Source organism: Malaclemys terrapin, chromosome 8 (assembly GCF_027887155.1).
Source record: "Malaclemys terrapin pileata isolate rMalTer1 chromosome 8, rMalTer1.hap1, whole genome shotgun sequence".
In the NCBI taxonomy this organism is placed as follows: domain Eukaryota; kingdom Metazoa; phylum Chordata; order Testudines; family Emydidae; genus Malaclemys; species Malaclemys terrapin.
The window spans coordinates 4,189,475-4,206,686 of record NC_071512.1 but is presented as its reverse complement, the minus strand read 5'-3'; the positions used below and the strand labels follow the sequence as shown (position 1 = coordinate 4,206,686).

The 17,212-nt window shown below is 45.1% G+C and overlaps 2 protein-coding genes across 7 annotated transcripts in view; one reads left to right on the top strand and one right to left on the bottom strand.

Moving 5' to 3' along the window:
* Positions 1 to 8,535, bottom strand: part of FAXDC2 (fatty acid hydroxylase domain containing 2) — a 24,945-nt gene extending 16,410 nt beyond the window's left edge. The window contains exon 1 of one of the 2 annotated variants that reach the window (XM_054036874.1): positions 8,327 to 8,535. The gene's annotated coding sequence lies outside the window, so the exon portion shown is untranslated. Of the gene's footprint in view, positions 1 to 1,308; positions 1,395 to 8,326 lie in introns of those variants that run through there. The other variant, XM_054036876.1, reaches the window with a different exon arrangement.
* Positions 7,901 to 17,212, top strand: CNOT8 (CCR4-NOT transcription complex subunit 8). 5 transcript variants are annotated; one of them, XM_054036868.1, is made up of 7 exons: positions 7,901 to 8,095; positions 9,682 to 9,823; positions 11,555 to 11,748; positions 13,330 to 13,491; positions 14,359 to 14,503; positions 15,402 to 15,512; positions 15,824 to 17,212. In XM_054036868.1, exons 2-7 carry the CDS (start codon positions 9,707 to 9,709, stop codon positions 15,971 to 15,973), a joined length of 879 nt encoding a protein of 292 aa, XP_053892843.1. In that variant the 5' UTR covers positions 7,901 to 8,095; positions 9,682 to 9,706; the 3' UTR covers positions 15,974 to 17,212. The 5 variants fall into 5 exon arrangements, with proteins under 5 accessions (XP_053892843.1, XP_053892845.1, XP_053892844.1 ...); XM_054036870.1 differs by lacking the exon at positions 7,901 to 8,095 and adding an exon at positions 8,193 to 8,373; XM_054036869.1 differs by lacking the exon at positions 7,901 to 8,095 and adding an exon at positions 8,572 to 8,625.

Genomic DNA, 17,212 nt, shown 5'->3' with positions numbered 1-17,212 from the left:
TCTCGATGTCTGGTCATGCAATGCCAAGTTCTGGTGCGCACAGAGCAGCCCTCAGCCGCTGATTAATTCAGGCAGACTCAGTCTTCGGGACAGCTGGACTCAGCCCCTTATCTGCGCAGACAGTTGGCTTTTCTTCCTTGTACATCTGTCAAGCCATCTTGAACAGTGACCTATGCTCAGCCCTGGAGAGCGTCCATGTCTGTCCTGTCACGGACGCTCTCTGGCATGTATTTATGTGGTGGTTTGAGGGCCTCCATCAGCTGGGTGTTGTGATGCACCAGCTTGCCCTTCATGCACCCCATGATCTCAGTGAGCTCAGTCAGGGTATAGCTCTGGCAAGCGGCAGGATTGTCCATCACACACATCCCTGATTCCATCCAGAAGATCACAAGGAAATACTGGATGTTCTTCACACCGTGCATCTGGAGCACGCTCCCCTGGCACTTAGCCTTGCTGTGCTAGCACTCAAATGGCTGCTTCCTGACGATGTTCTTCTCCTGGGGTTGCCAGCTGGCACCAGCATGATGCTCGTGTTGCTGTGCAGCATCACGCAGGTGGGGAAGAGCTGGGCGGCCAGCAAGCCAGGGCAGGCCAGGCGGAGCGACACCAGCTGGCAAACTATAGCATCACTGACACGTTTTCAAAAACTTATTTTATCAGTTTGACTCCGCCCCTCGCCGCCCAACTTACTGTTACCAACCTAGGTTCCAACCTGAGGCTGAACAGCTGCCCTCTTCTAACTACACCGAGCCTGCCGTACAGCCCTCTTCGCAGACACCAACTGGAGACCCAGCTGCTGCTGGCAGGTGCAGGAGCTGAATAACTGCGCAGGCCTGTGGCAATGGATTCACTCCATAACACGGCTCCTTTCCCTTAGCCCTCTCTCCTGACCCCTCTGGCATCAACACAGGCCGAGAGTCAGCTGCTGGAACAACAATCTCCCCTGCGAAAAGAGACAACTACTATCTGTGACACCACCGGATGCAGCTATAGACTGGGCGCCTTGGGGAACCACATGCCTGAGAAAAACACCAAAAAGGTGTTCAGTGGACACCCTCTCTCTACGGGTAGGTACAGAGCTAGCGTATGTGCTTCTGGTGCTGCTCATTGTGTGCCAGGCACTGCCCAAACAGGAGGGCAGACACGGTCCCCACTCTGAAATCCTGAAATTTTTTTTTTTTAATAAATGCATTCATAGAACTAACAACAGGCGGTAAGTCTCTTAATGGAGTTGCCATCCCTAGAGTTTCCATCAGGTACCTCTAAACCACTGTGCCCCAGAGTGCTGGTTGCTCCCTCTTTGCTCACCTCCTGCAGGCTGCAGCCTAGAAAGGGGCCCTGGGTCGCTGGCCAGAGCCCAATCCAGAACTCAATTCCCGGCTTTCCACTGCTGCTGTCGGTCCCTTTATCACATCCTCATGCAAAGGAGGAGGGAGGTGTGTCTATAAGTGAGCAGCTGATTGTCTCCTCCCAGGCAGGTCATGTGAAGCCAGCATTTGGCCATTACTGGTGCTGGCAACTGTTACGCCCTTTCACTCAGACAGTTGAAAGAGAAAGAGAGAGACAGTGTGTGTGTGTGTGATTGAAAGAGAGAGAGAGAGAGAGAGTGTGTGTGATTGAGAGGAGCATGTTCTTCAAGGAGTTTATTTTTGCTGTAAAAGTAAATTAGCTACATCATTAAAAATCTTTTCACTTTTGTTTTCATAAGTTAGAATCATAGACTCAGGGTTGGAAGGGATCTCAGGAGGTATCTAGTCCAACCCCCAAGTTACACATAAATAAGTTTGTAGATTATGCATATTGCCCCCATCCAGTGCCCTGAGTACAAATATTTAAAACCAGTGCAATTCAAGAGGTCAAAAGTGTATTTATTGGGACCAGGGAGTAGGGTGACCAGATGTCCCGATTTTATAGGGACAGTCCCGATTTTTGGGTCTTTTTCTTATATAGGCTCCTGTTATCCCCCACCTCCGTCCCAATTTTTCACATTTGCTGTCTGGTCACCCTACCAGGGAGAGTTATTGGGCAATGCTGCTTAAGTCCTTGGCCCTACAAGTCTGACTTGTAGAGCAGGGAGGGTGTCCCTAGCCTCTGTTTGCCAGAAGCTGGGAATGGGTGATAGGGGATGGATCACTTGATGCTTACCTGTTCTGTTCATTCCTTCTGGGGCACCTGGCATTGACCACTGTCAGAAGATAGGATATTGGCTAGCTGGACCTTTGGTATGCCCCAGTATGGTTATTTTTATGTTCTTATGACTGTTTGCTCACATTGCATAAGCAGGCCTAGAGAACAATGACTTAAAAGGGCTATAGCATGATATCGGTCCTATCTATGTAGAAAAGATTAAATTGGGATTCCCTCGTGCTTAACAATAGTATTTACACGTAGTGAAGTCTGTCGTGTACATGAGAGCACTGGGTAGTGCAGGGCTGCTAAGAAGTAACTTGTGGCAGCCCTCACTTTTAGTATGCAGGTGTGGTCCCAGAAAATGCGACTTATTCCAGCAGATAGTGTGGCAACTGATCCACGCTCCAGGAGAGGTGCTGTTATCCATCACCACTTTCTGGCTTTACTATCTGAGGAAGAAACAGAGACACCACAACACACTTCCACTGGGTGTTCCCTGCCAGGTCTGCAAGGCAAGTAAGCAGCGTCTCGGTTAATGGTGGCTAGAGCTCAAACAGATCCACCAGTATGAGAATCACAAATGTCCCAAGGTCTGTGGCCAATACCCTGTACTCATAACCACACAGACACTTTTCACCCAGCCGTGTTCTGAGGGAGGGACAGCTCTTCAAACTCCATTCCCACGTTCCCCCCAGAGGGCCACTTGGTACCTCAGGCACTTGCTGTGACTTTATTTCAGAGCTAAACTGCTGTTACATTTCAGTAACATTTTCTCCTGACACTAACTTCTCCGTGGTGGGGCAGGGCTCTTTCCTTTTTGTTGTTTTCTGGCGCCTCAGACTCAAGGAGAGGCGATGCTGCATTTCGCAAGCAGAAACACAGCAGAGAATGGAAATACACAGACTGAGTGAGGACAGAGTCACTGAGTGGAGCTTCATTCTGACTGGTTCTTGTAGTGGGAGGGTTATCCTGCAGGCATGAAAAAGTAGGTAAAAGACCATTGGAATCTCACCAAATTCCAGATTCTGGGGTTTTCCTTTAACTGTCACTTAAATAAGAACTTGTTTGTGACTGAATCACTCTCCCAACAGAGGACTGGATGGCACAGCGGGTTGGTAATGGGCTAGATAAGGACTTTTCACTTTCTAAGTTGCTAGTTTGAATCCAATCCAGGTTGACAGTAACCAAAAGCATCTCCTATTGCTTAGCTATGCAGTGTCCCATCTGAAATGAGTTTGGGTCCCAGTGGATGGGTATCCATATCACAAAAAATCACTATTGCTCCTGAAAATAGGGTGACCAGACAGCAAGTGTGAAAAATCGGGACAGGGGATGGGGGGTAATAGGTACCTATATAAGAAAAAGCCCCCCAAATCGGGACTGCCCCTACAAAATCAGGATATCTGGTCACCGTAACCGAGAAACCTTAGACCCATGTAAGAAACTATCTGTATGAAAAGATTGGTTGTCTCATGTCCTTGCAATGGTTTAATACAGCCAAACATATACTCAGTACTGCTTTGGCAGGACCTACTCCTGGGGATCTGCACCATTGTGTAGGCACAGAATTCATGTGCCCTGCAGATTTTTTTTTTCTCCACAGAAAATACATTCTGCAGGACAGGTGCTGCAATTATGCCTTTCGCTCAGCAGGGACTGCTGTGGTGCCAGAACTGAAGGAAGCCAGATCACGAGCCAGAGCAGCCAGCCAACCATGGATAGGGAGGAGAGTCTGCGTTCTTCACAGCACCTTGCCCATGGGGCCAGATGAGGAGGCACAGGATGGGATGGGATGGGGTGGAGTGGTGGGGAGGTTAGACAGAACAAGGAACACAGGGCTGCTGGAAGGGGATCACATAGACTGGGGTTCAAAAGAGCTAGTGGGGGGACAGACTGGGGTGATGGCTGAGTGGGGGTGCAGTGCCAGTTGGGGACTGGGGATAGGGGGTGGATAAGTGGGGGTGCAGGAACACATGGGGATGGGGGGGATACAGGGACACATGGAGACAGGGGCAGATGTGCCTGATTGAATGGGAGAGGCTAGGGGTCAGCCAGAGTCTGCATGGGAGAGGCTCCCCAACTCCCTAACAATCCTCCCACCCCAAAAAACCCTGTTCCACACTTCTCTCACCCACACCCAGGCTCCTTTCCAGCAATTACTTCCCTCTCCCTCAGTACTCCTGACTCCCCAAAGCCTTTGCATTGCTTCTGAGGGGGGCAGGAAATACAGTTCTGTATTGCAGTTCAAATGAATTATTACTCAAAGTTCTGTATTAATATGCCTAATAAGGAATCTATCTGTCAAAAAAACATTTTCTGAATCTTTTTTTTTTTGTCTGTATTGTTACAGACATACTCGCTGACAGGTATTCTGATCATATTGTGTTATTTTGATAAATAAAATATGCAGAATTTTAAAATATCATGTGCAGAATTTTTAGTTTTTTGGCACAGTTTTCCCCCAGGAGTACATAGTGCAGTTAATGTCTAACTCATGCAAATCAAGGGCAATAGGCTGCAGCTGAGAAAACAAAAAGGGAACGAAAAACAACTAATCTGGCAGATAAACTTTGAATCCCTAATAACCTCAAAGATCAAGTTCAATAAATACTGAGTTACAAAAGCTCCATTTCTTTGCTTGAGATAGACACCATGAGAATATGCTGACCTGGAAGAGGTCACTTGCTGGAAGGTGATAGTTAAATAAATGACTTTCACAGTGCTTGAAGAGCTGTCTGTGTGAAGGGATCAATGTGAGGCCTGGGATATTGAAATAAAACTGACATGAAAGGAAACGTGTCCAAGTAAGGCACTGATCTGAGATTCAGTGGGAGGAAGGAAGCCACCTAACCCTGAATTGTGGGAAGAGAACAGCAACTGCTGTCATGTTTTGTAACAACAGTGGGACCCATGGATCTTGTCATTCAAGGGCCTCTGCTTCAGTAAAGCCAGATGCAGACAGGCAGGTATCTCCCTTGGAGACAGACTCAAGTGTAATCCAATTTAGAGCAGCAAAACCAGAGGCAAAATGGAGAGCACAGTCCTCTCGGACAGGAATTGTGCTTTGGCAGCTGGATTGACTGGGGATGAATGTGTTAGTGACGTTCCGATGAACCGTAGCAGGCTTGGGATTGGGCCTGTAGGCTCCAAGGAACCCTGGCACAGATAGAGATACCCTGATCAGACTGGGGTCCGCTGTAGCTATTGGTTGTGCTTAGATCCAGATGGGCTACCTTGGGTCTAGCTCCTAAGGGGATGGGGCACAGCCCACCAGGCCCTGTTGTTTCTGAGACATATATAGAAATATCCTGGACAAACCTTATTGAATTAAGTTTACATAGCTTATGAGTTCATTGTGTTAAAAATGCAAATGTTTGTATATTATGATGGGATTGTATGTAACTTCCTTAAGAGGGAGACATGACTAACGTAAACCCTGGGGAGTATTATGAGCTTCCAAGGACTCTTTTAAAATAATGGGCCAGACAAGATTGAATTTTTAGTTAAATGGGTTTCCTTGAAAATACTTGGGAGGAGATGAATGCAAATTACACATCTCTGGACCCAGACTTTTGAAGCTGCACCCACGTAGGAGGAGCCTTTTGTCTGCTGTTCACTTGTTACATGAGGACAAGATCAGAGGCCTACCCTGTATAAAGGTGTGACTCATAGAGTCACAGGAGTGCTTGTTCTGAGTTAAAAGCTGTTATACACTTGTGACCACAGAAAATCCTCTTGGTGAGGTTTGAAAGACTGATCACCTGCCAGAGCCCTTACTGGGGGAGGGCAGGTGATCTCTGGTAAGTTGCTTATCATGTGTGTAGATTCTTACCCTGTTTCCCCGAAAATAAGACATCCTCCGAAAATAAGGCCTACTTACAGTTTTGCCTCTCGTTGTAATATAAGGCATCCCCCCGATAATAAGACCTCCCCGATAATAAGGCATCCACCGATAATAAGGCATTTTTCATTTCTGAAAAATAAGACATCCCCTGAAAATAAGACCTAGCGCATCTTTGGGAGCAAAAATTAATATAAGACACTGTCTTATTTTCGGGGAAACAGGGTATTTCACTGTGATACTTTTCACCTTAAGAATAAATGTACTTGTTTAGAGGAACATCTACAGGGACGTTTTGGCATAAGCCCACGTGAGTTGACCTTGGCTCTTGAGACTCACTGCCCACGAGGGTTTTTTCCTGTACAGACATTTCCTGGCTTGCGTGGGAATTCAGTGTAGACAGGGCACTGTGCAGTCTGGACAACCCGTCAGAAGGGAAAGCGACACAGGTCTGTGCCCAAGAGAGGTAGAGGTGATGGCTGCAAGCTGGGAGCATAGTATGAGTACCCTCACATGGGGCCGTTGCCCCAAGGGCCCCAGCTAACATCCGGAGGAAGGGGAGAACTGGGTCCTGTCACCCCCAGGGCCCCAGCTGGGAGCTAACAGAAAGTTGAGAATCATTAAGAAAGGGATAGATCATAAGACAGAAAATATCATATTGCCTCTATATAAATCCATGGTACGCCCATATCTTGAATACTGTGTGCAGATGTGGTCAACCCATCTCAAAAAAAGGTATATTGGAATTGGAAAAGGTTCCGAAAAGGGCAACAAAAATGATTAGGGGTATGGAACGGCTGCCGTATGAGGAGAGATTAATAAGACTGGGACTTTTCAGCTTGGAAAAGAGATGACTAAGAGGGGATATGATAGAGGTCTATGAAATCATGCCTGGTGTGTAGAAAGTAAATAAGGAAGTGCTATTTACGCCTTATAACACAAGAACTAGGAGTCACCAAATGAAATTAATAGGCAGCAGGTTTAAAAGGTGGGGGAGGGCTAGCTCAATGGTTTGAGTATTGGCCTGCTAAACCCAGGGTTATGAGTTCAATCCTCAAGGGAGCTATTTAGGAAACTGGGGATTGGTCCTGCTTTGAGGAGGGGATTAGACTAGATGACCTCCTAAAGTCCCTTCCAACCCTGATATTCTAGGAAAAGGAAGTTTTTTTTTCACATAATACACAGTCAACCTGTGGAACTCCTTGCCAGAGGATGTTGTGAAGGCCAAGACCATAACAGGGCTCAAAAAAGAACTAGGTAAGTTCATGGAGGATCGGTCCATCAATGGCTGTTAGCCAGGATGGACAGGGATGGTGTCCCTCGCCTCTGTTTGCCAGAAGCTGGGAATGGGCGACAGGGGATGGGTCACTTGATGCTTCCCTGCTCTGTTCATTCCCTCGGGGGCACCTGGCACGGGCCGCTGTCGGCAGACAGGACACTGGGCGAGATGGACCCTGGGTCTGACCCAACATGGCCGTTCCCATGCTCTGTATAGGGCCCTGGGTCCCAGCTGGAAGCTGTGAGGCAGGGCCCTGGGATCCGGGTCGGGCCCCGTGGCCTTCCCCGGCCGGCCAGGAGTCCCCTATTAACCCCTCCCCCCAGCCTAGGGCAAGCGCCGAGCAGGAGCGCCGGGACCAGGCCCATCGAGGAAAGCGGCTACCGGAAGTTAGAGCAACCTTTTTTTTTTTTTTTTTTTTTTTTTTCCCCTCTCCTTGCGCATGCGCACTTCGAACAAGACGCTCCGCTCCCCGTCACTCCCTTGCGCACGCGCAGTCGGGCAGCCTATTGCCGCCCTACCAATCGCCTCACGGCGCTCGCGCCGTTGGAACGCGTGGTGCGCACGGGCAGTTGGGCGGCGTGCCTCCTTCCTCGCCTTCCCCCCCCTCCCCCCGCGCGCGCACAGCCTCCACTCTCGCGAGAAGTGCTGGCGCGGCGGGCGCTGGTTGCGCAGGCGAGGTCCGCCAGCCCGCCCGTGGCGGGGAAGGGCAGGAGCAGACGAGTATAGGCCGAGGGCCAGGCTAGAGCGGCCGGCGGGAAGTGGCGGCTCAGGGCCCAGCTTCCCCTCCCCAGCCCGCGCTCTCTGGCTGTGCGCCTGTGAGGAGACGGCCCGGGCGGAGAGAGCAGGTGCCGTGGGGGGAGGCCCCGGGGGACGCCCCCTGAGGGGAGCTGAGGGATGGGGGGAGGGGTAGGAGAGGCTGCAGTGGGGAGCAGTGCCCCCCCCCAGCCAGTGCCCCTCACGGCTAGCGACGGGTGCCGGGGGGGGACATTCGCTGGGGAAAGGCGCCGCTGGATTATTTCGGGGCCTTTTCTATTCCCGTTGTGACTGAGACATGTAACTTCCTCCCTTGGACACACCGTGGCAGGTCCTTGGGGGCGGTGTCGCTGCGCTCCCGTGGCCTGAGGTAGCCCCCCTTCTTCCAGGGGGTCGATGGGTCCCTGCGTGAGACAGTCGCCCGCTCGATAGTCCGGGGGAGGCCTTGTCCCAGATCCCCGGCGTGCCCTCGTCCTCGGGAACAGGAGCAGCTCGGGGAGGTAAACATAGGCCGGGTGGCAGATTGCCCCGGAAGCAGTAGGTGCAAACTTCCCCTTGGGCTCTGCCCCCCATCCCTGGGCTGCCCACAAATCCTTGGAGGCTTGGCTGAGGCGGCCAGCAGGTATGCCCTGTACAGGGAGACCTGCCCACTGATAACGTGGCACAGATAGTATCGCCTCTCTGATCGGCTGCCAAAAAGCCAAAGATGGTAACAGGGTAATCTCAAGGGTGGCGTGTTTCCTCTTCTCTCTGTCATGGCAGTAAGGCCATTCTGGGAAAACTAGAGTTGGCAAGAACCAAAAGGCCTCTTGATAATATTAAACTTAGCAAAAGTTTAATTCCTTGGCAGGTAAAACAATATTGATCAGCACGTGCTTTCACAAAGTTTTTGGTGGACTGTTTAGTGGCACTGCCGCTTCTGTAAATAACTCCAGATGCCTTGCCGCGTTGTAACTTGCTATAATCTTGGTGCTTGTCTACACGTGGTTTTCATACTGCTGTAACTATCAGCACAATCCCCTAATGAGTGCAGTTATACCAATGTGTTTATTCCCATAAACGTATCAGAATAACTTTTACTGTTGTAACTGTCCACACTAGGGGTTGTAAAAGCTCACTCCTTACTGGAATAGTTAAACTTCTACAAAATCTTTGTAGAACAGGCCTTGGGGAATTGAAACAGAGAGCAGCACACATCTTTCAATAACAGTGTAGCAGGGAGCTATTTACTCTTACTTTCTAGCCGTAACAGAACAACACTGTTGCAAAAGCTGTACAAAATTAAGGTATTAGGTCCCTTTAGGCTTGTAGAAATAGGCTTTACATTTGGAGTGCAGACCTGAAAAAGGAGAGACACTGGCTTGTATCAATTGGATTTAGTAGTCCTGGATATCTTCTGCCAATTTAAAACAGGTTTTGTTTTTGCTCTTACCGCATATTGCAAGAATATTCTAAAAGCAGGAAAGAATTTAGTTTAATAACTCAAATATGCCAGCTGAAGCTGATACCCCAAACCAAGAACATGCCATTCTAACTTACTGTCTGTCATTGTGATCTGATTTGTCAAGATGTATTAATATAAAATAACATGTTTGTGTGTGCTTACTGCACTGTGCTGATTAGATTACACAACTTGCGGTTCTACACTCTCCTACTTACCATCCAACTTTGACATCAGGTGTTTCTACTCCAATTCCTGCAAAATGCCAGCAGCAATTGTGGAGAACAGTCAGGTTATCTGTGAAGTATGGGCAAACAATCTGGAAGAAGAAATGAGGAAAATTCGAGAAATAGTTCTCAGCTACAGCTACATCGCAATGGTAAATATGCTGTACTTCAATGATCACCTACCTTACTAAACTGAGGAATTTCAATGCGGGTAGCTTGATTGCTTGTATGTAAATAGAAGTGTATTCTAAGGTCAATTTAAGATGAATAGTAAGTGGGGGAACAGTTGGAAAGCTGCTTGGCGTTTAAAATGTTACTTGATTTTTTTTAATATATGGTCTTCCTTCAATATCTTGCTTAGCGTTTATGTAGATTCTCTGTGAGATATCACACAAGTATACAGTGAGGCTTGAGGCCACGTTGAGCAGCTGAGATGTGTTAATGCTTAACAAGTAGGAATGTGGTATTTTGTTCATATAATAGATTTTAAAAATAATTAAGATGCCTAGTTGGTTATAAGCTGTTTAATGTAGCTAGCATATTTTTCTTTTGAAGGGCTAGTTCATATTGGCTTCATGCTGGTATATGGCAACAGGCGCACAAGTCACAACTTGTTAGCTAATAGGATTGCTCGCCTTTTATAATGGCCAGGTACTGCTCCCTTATAGGAAAGAAAATGATCTGGGCTTGAATCTCATGTTGACTTATTCAGATAAATTTGTTTAAAAGGTCCAAGAATCTTGTTGAGAAACAGTTTCAGGAGGGGAGTTTTGTAGGGAGAACTTTCAGACCTTAAAAAAAAAAAACAACCCATAAAGCTGTATGTTTTACTTCATGACGTATGTCATAGTTACAGTATTTACAAAAAAAAAAACCCTTTATCTTCACATAGCATCTCTAAACCTCAAGGTATCCAAATTTCTTTACGAATGCACACTTAGCATCAATAGCCATATTTGCCTTTTGAAGGTAGAGAGCTCCGTATATGCTGTGGTACAGAAAAGAGACAATTTTTAATGGGCACCCACTATGCAAGTGTGTAAATATGAATCAGTTCCATCACCACTGAAATGCACACACCTGTGGATGGATCGTAAAGGTGCTGAAGCAGGAGCTTCCTCCTTTCCCATCTATAACCTTCTCCTTTTTGAGCTTTCAAAGTTGAAATTTAAGTTGAATTTACTTGACAATTCCATGGCCAAACTGGTGTGTCACATGCATGATTGATGTAGAATCAGGCAGAAGGAAGATGTTGGGCTGTGGAAGAGACTGTCAAATACCTAAGGTTGAATTCTTGTATACACTTGCATTTCCCATTAAATTAGACTATAGAAGATGCATGAGCATATCTGTGGGTGGAATTTACCCCACAAATCTGAAATAATAGTAGAGAACACACAAACATTACTGGCCAGATAAACTGTTTTTCATATATTATATATTTTCTCCATTATGAATGTCCCTTTCTTTACATTTTGTTCATGCAGAAGTTTTTTATCAGTTTAGGGCACCTGGGGTGTGGTGTTGTAGTAGTAGTGTCTCCCAGAAGCAATGATGATCTGCCACAGCATGGGAGATCACACAGCAAATAACCACTGTTCCTTCCTGTCCACTGTACTGCATCTGTATTGCTAAGGGGGCCAAGTATGGATTTCGTGGTCGCTGTATAGCGGTTTAAGGTTGTGTAGTAAACAGCATTGAGAAAAAGCTGATAAAGCAAATACTGTAATTTTGTACACACACACACACACACACACACACACACACACACATAAATAAATATAAAAAAGGGTGGGAAGTTTAGCATTGAGAGCTGCTCGTGTCAGACTGAATGTGCAATTTGCTGCTATAGCAAGGTTTAACTTTTCATGCTCCTTTCCTAGGATACAGAGTTTCCAGGAGTCGTAGTAAGGCCAATTGGTGAATTCCGCAGCTCCATAGATTATCAGTATCAACTTCTTCGGTGTAATGTTGATCTTCTGAAAATCATCCAGCTGGGCCTAACTTTCACAAATGAGAAGGGGGAATACCCTTCTGGGATCAACACCTGGCAGTTTAACTTCAAATTCAACCTTACGTAAGTCTTCTGAGTCAGAACAATCCACTACTCCCCGCTCTTCCCATTATACTTCTACCTGGCGACAGCATGTTTCAGCGTGTCCATTGCCAGCAATCGAGGCTGCACCAGGAAAATTCAGATCTCAGCACAAAAGGACTAAGTTGTGAGCCTTTCTGACACCATGGAAGATGTTGTAATACTCAAAAGTCAAAGCCTAGTTAAAATATTGCTCTTGATCTGAGCTTCATAACATGTTGTTTGCTTGACGGTACCGCCAGATAGTTTAGTTCCAAACCTTGAGGTACCTTACATTTGCTTTTTGGAACCTGAAAGACTCTTCCAGGTTATGATTTTCTGTAAACTCCATCTCCGTTATCCAGAAATAACAGATCTGCTGTCTTCTGATTCTGCGACACTTAAAATCTATGCCTTTTCCCAGAGCTGTGCTGGAGCACAAGTTATGACCTAAGCCAAGAATATTAACCAAATTCCATTAGCTGTCCAGCAGCACTAATCTTGTCAAATAGAACAGGGTAGTGATTCTCAATCTTCTCCATATCATGACTCCATGTAACAGCAGAAATAAGTTTCAGGACCCTTTCACATCTAGCCATAAAGAAAGGGTGGGTGTGCACATTAGTAGAATTGGCTGGAAATTTTGTGACAGTGTTTTTCTGTCAGAAAATGGCACTTTGTCGAAAGCTAAACATTTTGCGGAAATGTATCAATTCCAACAAAATTTAATTTTGAACAAAACAGACAGCCTCTCAATGTCAAAATGTTCTGGTCTGTCACTTTTGGAATGGAATGTTTCGGTATTTTTTTTAAACTGCTTTTTGTTTTGATATTTCTTTAATATTATCAATTTTTAAAATTAAAAATGTCAATACCAATGAAACATTTTGATTGACCCAAAACAAATTTGTTTTGAGATTTCATTTTGTGGGAAACTTCAAAATCTTTGTTCTCATTGTTTCAGAATGGGAAAAAAATTAACTTGTGAAACAGAAAATCCTGTTCCTGCCAAGCTCTATGTGATACATCCCTTCTCCCCCTTCCTAGTCCTGTTTGGGAAGCCACAGAATAGTCAATAATTAGGAGTGGAAAAAATACAATTTGATTTCTCAAATGGCATTGGAAATGAAGGAAAGTAATACATGCAGAGATGTGCAATGGCCTTTACTCTCAACTCTGCTGACCGTATTTGAGCCACATCTGCTCACTTCTGTGACAACAAGTCTGTTTTGCTTCTGCTAGCTAGCAGAGGCAACAATGCTCAGAAACTGTCAGCCAACACAGTAAAGGTGGGTTCTTCTCTCTTGGACATCAGCAGTGGACTTAATAACCAAGTTACAATTGCAGAATCGCTATTGCTGGTGTTGCATAAGCCAGAAAGATGGTTACAATTGCAGCATCAGCAGTTTAGAGAACGCTTTTACCTGTAATCTGAATTGATATGAAGTTCACTGAGACATAAAAAACAATCCAGTGATGCCATTGTCAGTCACTGTACTAGTGTTTTGAACTGAAGTATTTGCAGAATCAGCTATGAGCCTGCCAGATCAGCACATCTAATGCAAAGCTGCCTCTCTCTTTTAGGGAGGACATGTACTCCCAGGATTCCATAGACCTCCTTGCAAACTCTGGGCTGCAGTTCCAGAAGCATGAGGATGACGGGATCGATACCTTACACTTTGCAGAGTTGCTTATGACCTCAGGGGTGGTCCTCTGCGACAATGTGAAATGGCTCTCATTTCACAGGTTGGTGCAAGAGGAATTGAAAGTGCGTTGCTTGTCAGAGAATATTGAAGCAGCAAAATGAATAATCTTCTTGTCAGATTCACTCCCACCTTTGATCTTAATGAATAAAACACAGATTTTAAGGAGATGAATTTATAACTCTCTAGTTTCAGTTTTTCAGCTATGTAAAGTACAAACTGTTCCTATCCAGCTTATCTGGTGTTGGAACTTCCTTTGCCCTAAACTCTAGACTTTTAAAACTTTCCCCTTTGAAAGCAGGAGTAATTACCAGAAAACTGAAATAAAAAAATAAGGAATAGTTTATTAAACTCCCAACTCATGTCCATTGTAAACTAAAGGGTTTGTTTTTCTGACCCTCCCACAGTGCTGCTTTCTCCATTTTATGAGCATCATTAGTATGTAAGTTTACTGGACAGAGGAAGAGGTCTGTGTAGCTGAATTGCCCCTCTTGTAGTTGGCCTCTTGAACTACTTAAGTGCACAGGCACTTTCTCATCTGTTGCTCACCCAGGTATCACTCCTGGAGGTGAGGATGAAAGGCATGGGACCCTAGGATTTATGCCTTCTTAACTTACCTATTGCACATTGCTTCAGCCACTGAGGCCAAGTTTACACTAGCGTAGACAAGGCAAGTGGTAGGAGGTCCTACCTTGAGGTAGGTGGTTGAGGTAAGCCCTATGCTCCCACTTAGGGAAGTGAGTAAAGTTTTATAAGTCCCTTAGATGTTAATGTCTGAATTATATGCAGTAGAGAGCTATCACTGTGGTCTGAATGATATGCAGTAAAGAGCCATCACTGTGAGGAAGGGGATATTGCTTTTGGTTGTGGCTGCTGCTGGCTTACCAGATTTTGCACAATTCTCTCTCAGTGGCTATGACTTTGGCTACATGGTGAAACTGCTGACGGACTCCAGGCTTCCAGAGGAGGAACACGAGTTCTTCCATATCTTGAACCTCTTCTTCCCATCCATCTATGATGTCAAATACCTAATGAAGAGCTGCAAAAACCTTAAGGTATTTAGTTCTTGTCAGTAACTGTGTTGAGCTAAGAACGTATTGGGATTTGCCTTGTTTATAACATTCTATACATAAGTGTGTAATAAGCCAAAATAGGGGTTGGTTGCAGATGGACAGTATTTTAAAATTCGGTGGTGAGGGGTAATTCCTCTGGCTATAGCTACGTGTAGCCATTAATGGCACTGTGTACATACGACCGAAAGCTTTGTTCTACCTCCTCTGCTCTTTTGACTAATCAATTAGGAAATAGTTCACAGGATTCATAGGGTATTTATTTCTGAAGCCTGCTGAGCCTGGGCATACTTGTCCTCTCTCTGAAAAGATGTGGATCAGCATTTTCCTTTCAAATGAATTACTGCGTGACTTGGATAACTGCTAAAAGCTGAAATCTGTTCATCAACTTCCAGTCCCAGAGTTTTTCCCTTCCCCAGAGCTGAGTTGTTGTTTCCTGTGGTATGTCATCTGAGCACTGGAATACCCACGTTCTCATCCCAATTCTGACAATGTGGCTTTAGGCAAGTATTTAACCTCTTTCTCTGCCTCACTTCCCTTGTCTGCAAAATAGGAAGAACATGCACCTACTTCCCAGCTGCATTGAGGTTGTATTAATGTTTGCTAAGTTTTTTAATATTTAGCACCTATGGGGCTATTCATCTTCAAATCTCTTTCTATGATATTGAACTGAGAACTCAGCCGTTCCAGTGCTCAGATGACCTAGCATTTGTCACTCAGTTCAGGCTCTTTCGGTTTTTTTAATCAATACTGGCACATCAGCTGTGATTAACTCTAAAGGCAGCCATTAACCTTCGTGTCTAGTGGAAGCATGGTATGTGGCAGCACTGGGAGGGGAGCGATTCCAGGTTATTCAATCAGTGTTTTTTTTCTCTCATTGTAGGGAGGCCTTCAAGAAGTTGCAGATCAGCTGGATTTGCAACGAATTGGACGACAGCATCAGGCAGGATCAGACTCTCTGCTCACAGGAATGGCATTCTTCCGAATGAAAGAGGTATCCCTGGGTCCCTCCCCTCCTTCCAACAGCAAGATGAGGGGGACATAGTTTATGGCCTGACTTTTCCCTCCCCTGCATGCACTCCCTGGCCTTTTCATTTTTGGATCCTTATTGTCAGCCCTTTAGGGCTTAGACTATCAGTCATGAAACTCGGTAATGTTAGCAAAAATTTCTTCTCCACCCATCCCCTCCTCCCCATGGGTTTGTTGATTGTAGCCACTTCTGGGGTGGAGGGTGGCATTTAAACAGAGCTGTACTTTGGGGTCAAAGGCACTATAAAAAAAATGGAGAATTTTTTTCCCCTCCAGTTGTTCTTTGAGGACACGATTGATGATGCAAAGTACTGTGGGCGGTTATATGGCCTTGGCACAGGAGTGGCACAGAAACAGAATGAGGATGTGGACACAGCCCAAGAGAAGATGAGCATCTTGGCTATTATCAACAACTTGCAGCAGTGATAACTGGGTACCACTCGGCAAGATATGGTCCCAGAGTGGCAGCTGCAGTCCTAAACTGTTTCCAGCAGTCTCTCTCATACAAATGACGTCCAACAGTATGCATTTGGCATGAGGACTAGAGATTTGCTGAAGACAAAAGATGCTCCTCGTTTCAGTTCAAACTTAGAAGAAGGGAGTTTATAACAATGGCAGCAGCGATGACTTGCCATCTTTTTAGTACCAAGGACAAGAGAGAGACAATTAATGTATATACCTCTGTTTTCTTCCTTTTAAAATATACTGAATCTGCAAGGAAGACTTTACTCCAGAACGTTCAGGAGAACTAAGGTTCTGAAATGCCAGTGAAATCAGAGAGACAAACGCATTTGCAGATTGTGCTTTAAGACGCTTATTTTAAATTTTTTTGTTGGCTGTAAGGATGACATCTGCTTCTCATCCTTTGCTTGTTTTTATCTTTGCGTATTCTGTAGAAATGACCCACTCGTTCATGGCAGAGTTTTGGGACAGGATAATGTCAGAGACTTTTTCTGGAGCTAAATCATTCAAATAGATCTGTCTTGGTAACTGTCAGACATGGTGTACATGGAGCTGAGGCGACCACCTTTGTAGCTCCTAATTCAGTACAATTTCCCACTTTCTTTAGGACTGTTGGGCCAGAGAGGTGTCACACCTGTAAGACTCATCTATCTTCTCATAGGTATTAATACAATAAACTGTTCTGCAATTGTTTAAATGGCCTAGAAGTTTGCCTTTCCTAGAAGAGATTTGTAACAGTTTGGACCAAAATTGATGTTGACTTCAGCTACTTGGTATTACATGATAATGTGGAAGATTTTACCCTTTTCATTACAGCATGAGCAAGTTTAGTAGGTGCATAAATGTGTAAAAAGTGGCCCTAGTTTTATATTTTAGTGATTTAACAGCCTGGCAAAGCAATTGGATTTCCCTTTTATAGAGATAATATCCCAAGAGTGGGACGCTCACAATTCTGTCTTTTTAAAAAATTAGATATTCTAAAAGTACACGCTTATATTTTTGAACAGCTTGGAAATATGTTTAAAAGAAAACCCAAAACTTTTGTCCAGAGCAAATTAAAACTATTTCTGAGTCTTGCATTTTAACAAGCTTATAAAGATTCTTGATTTTTTGCAATGATTAAAAGTGATAAGCTGGTATTTAAAATGCGTGTAAATACTATTGATGTTTTTAATTTTGTAAAATAAAGATTTTTTTTTTAAA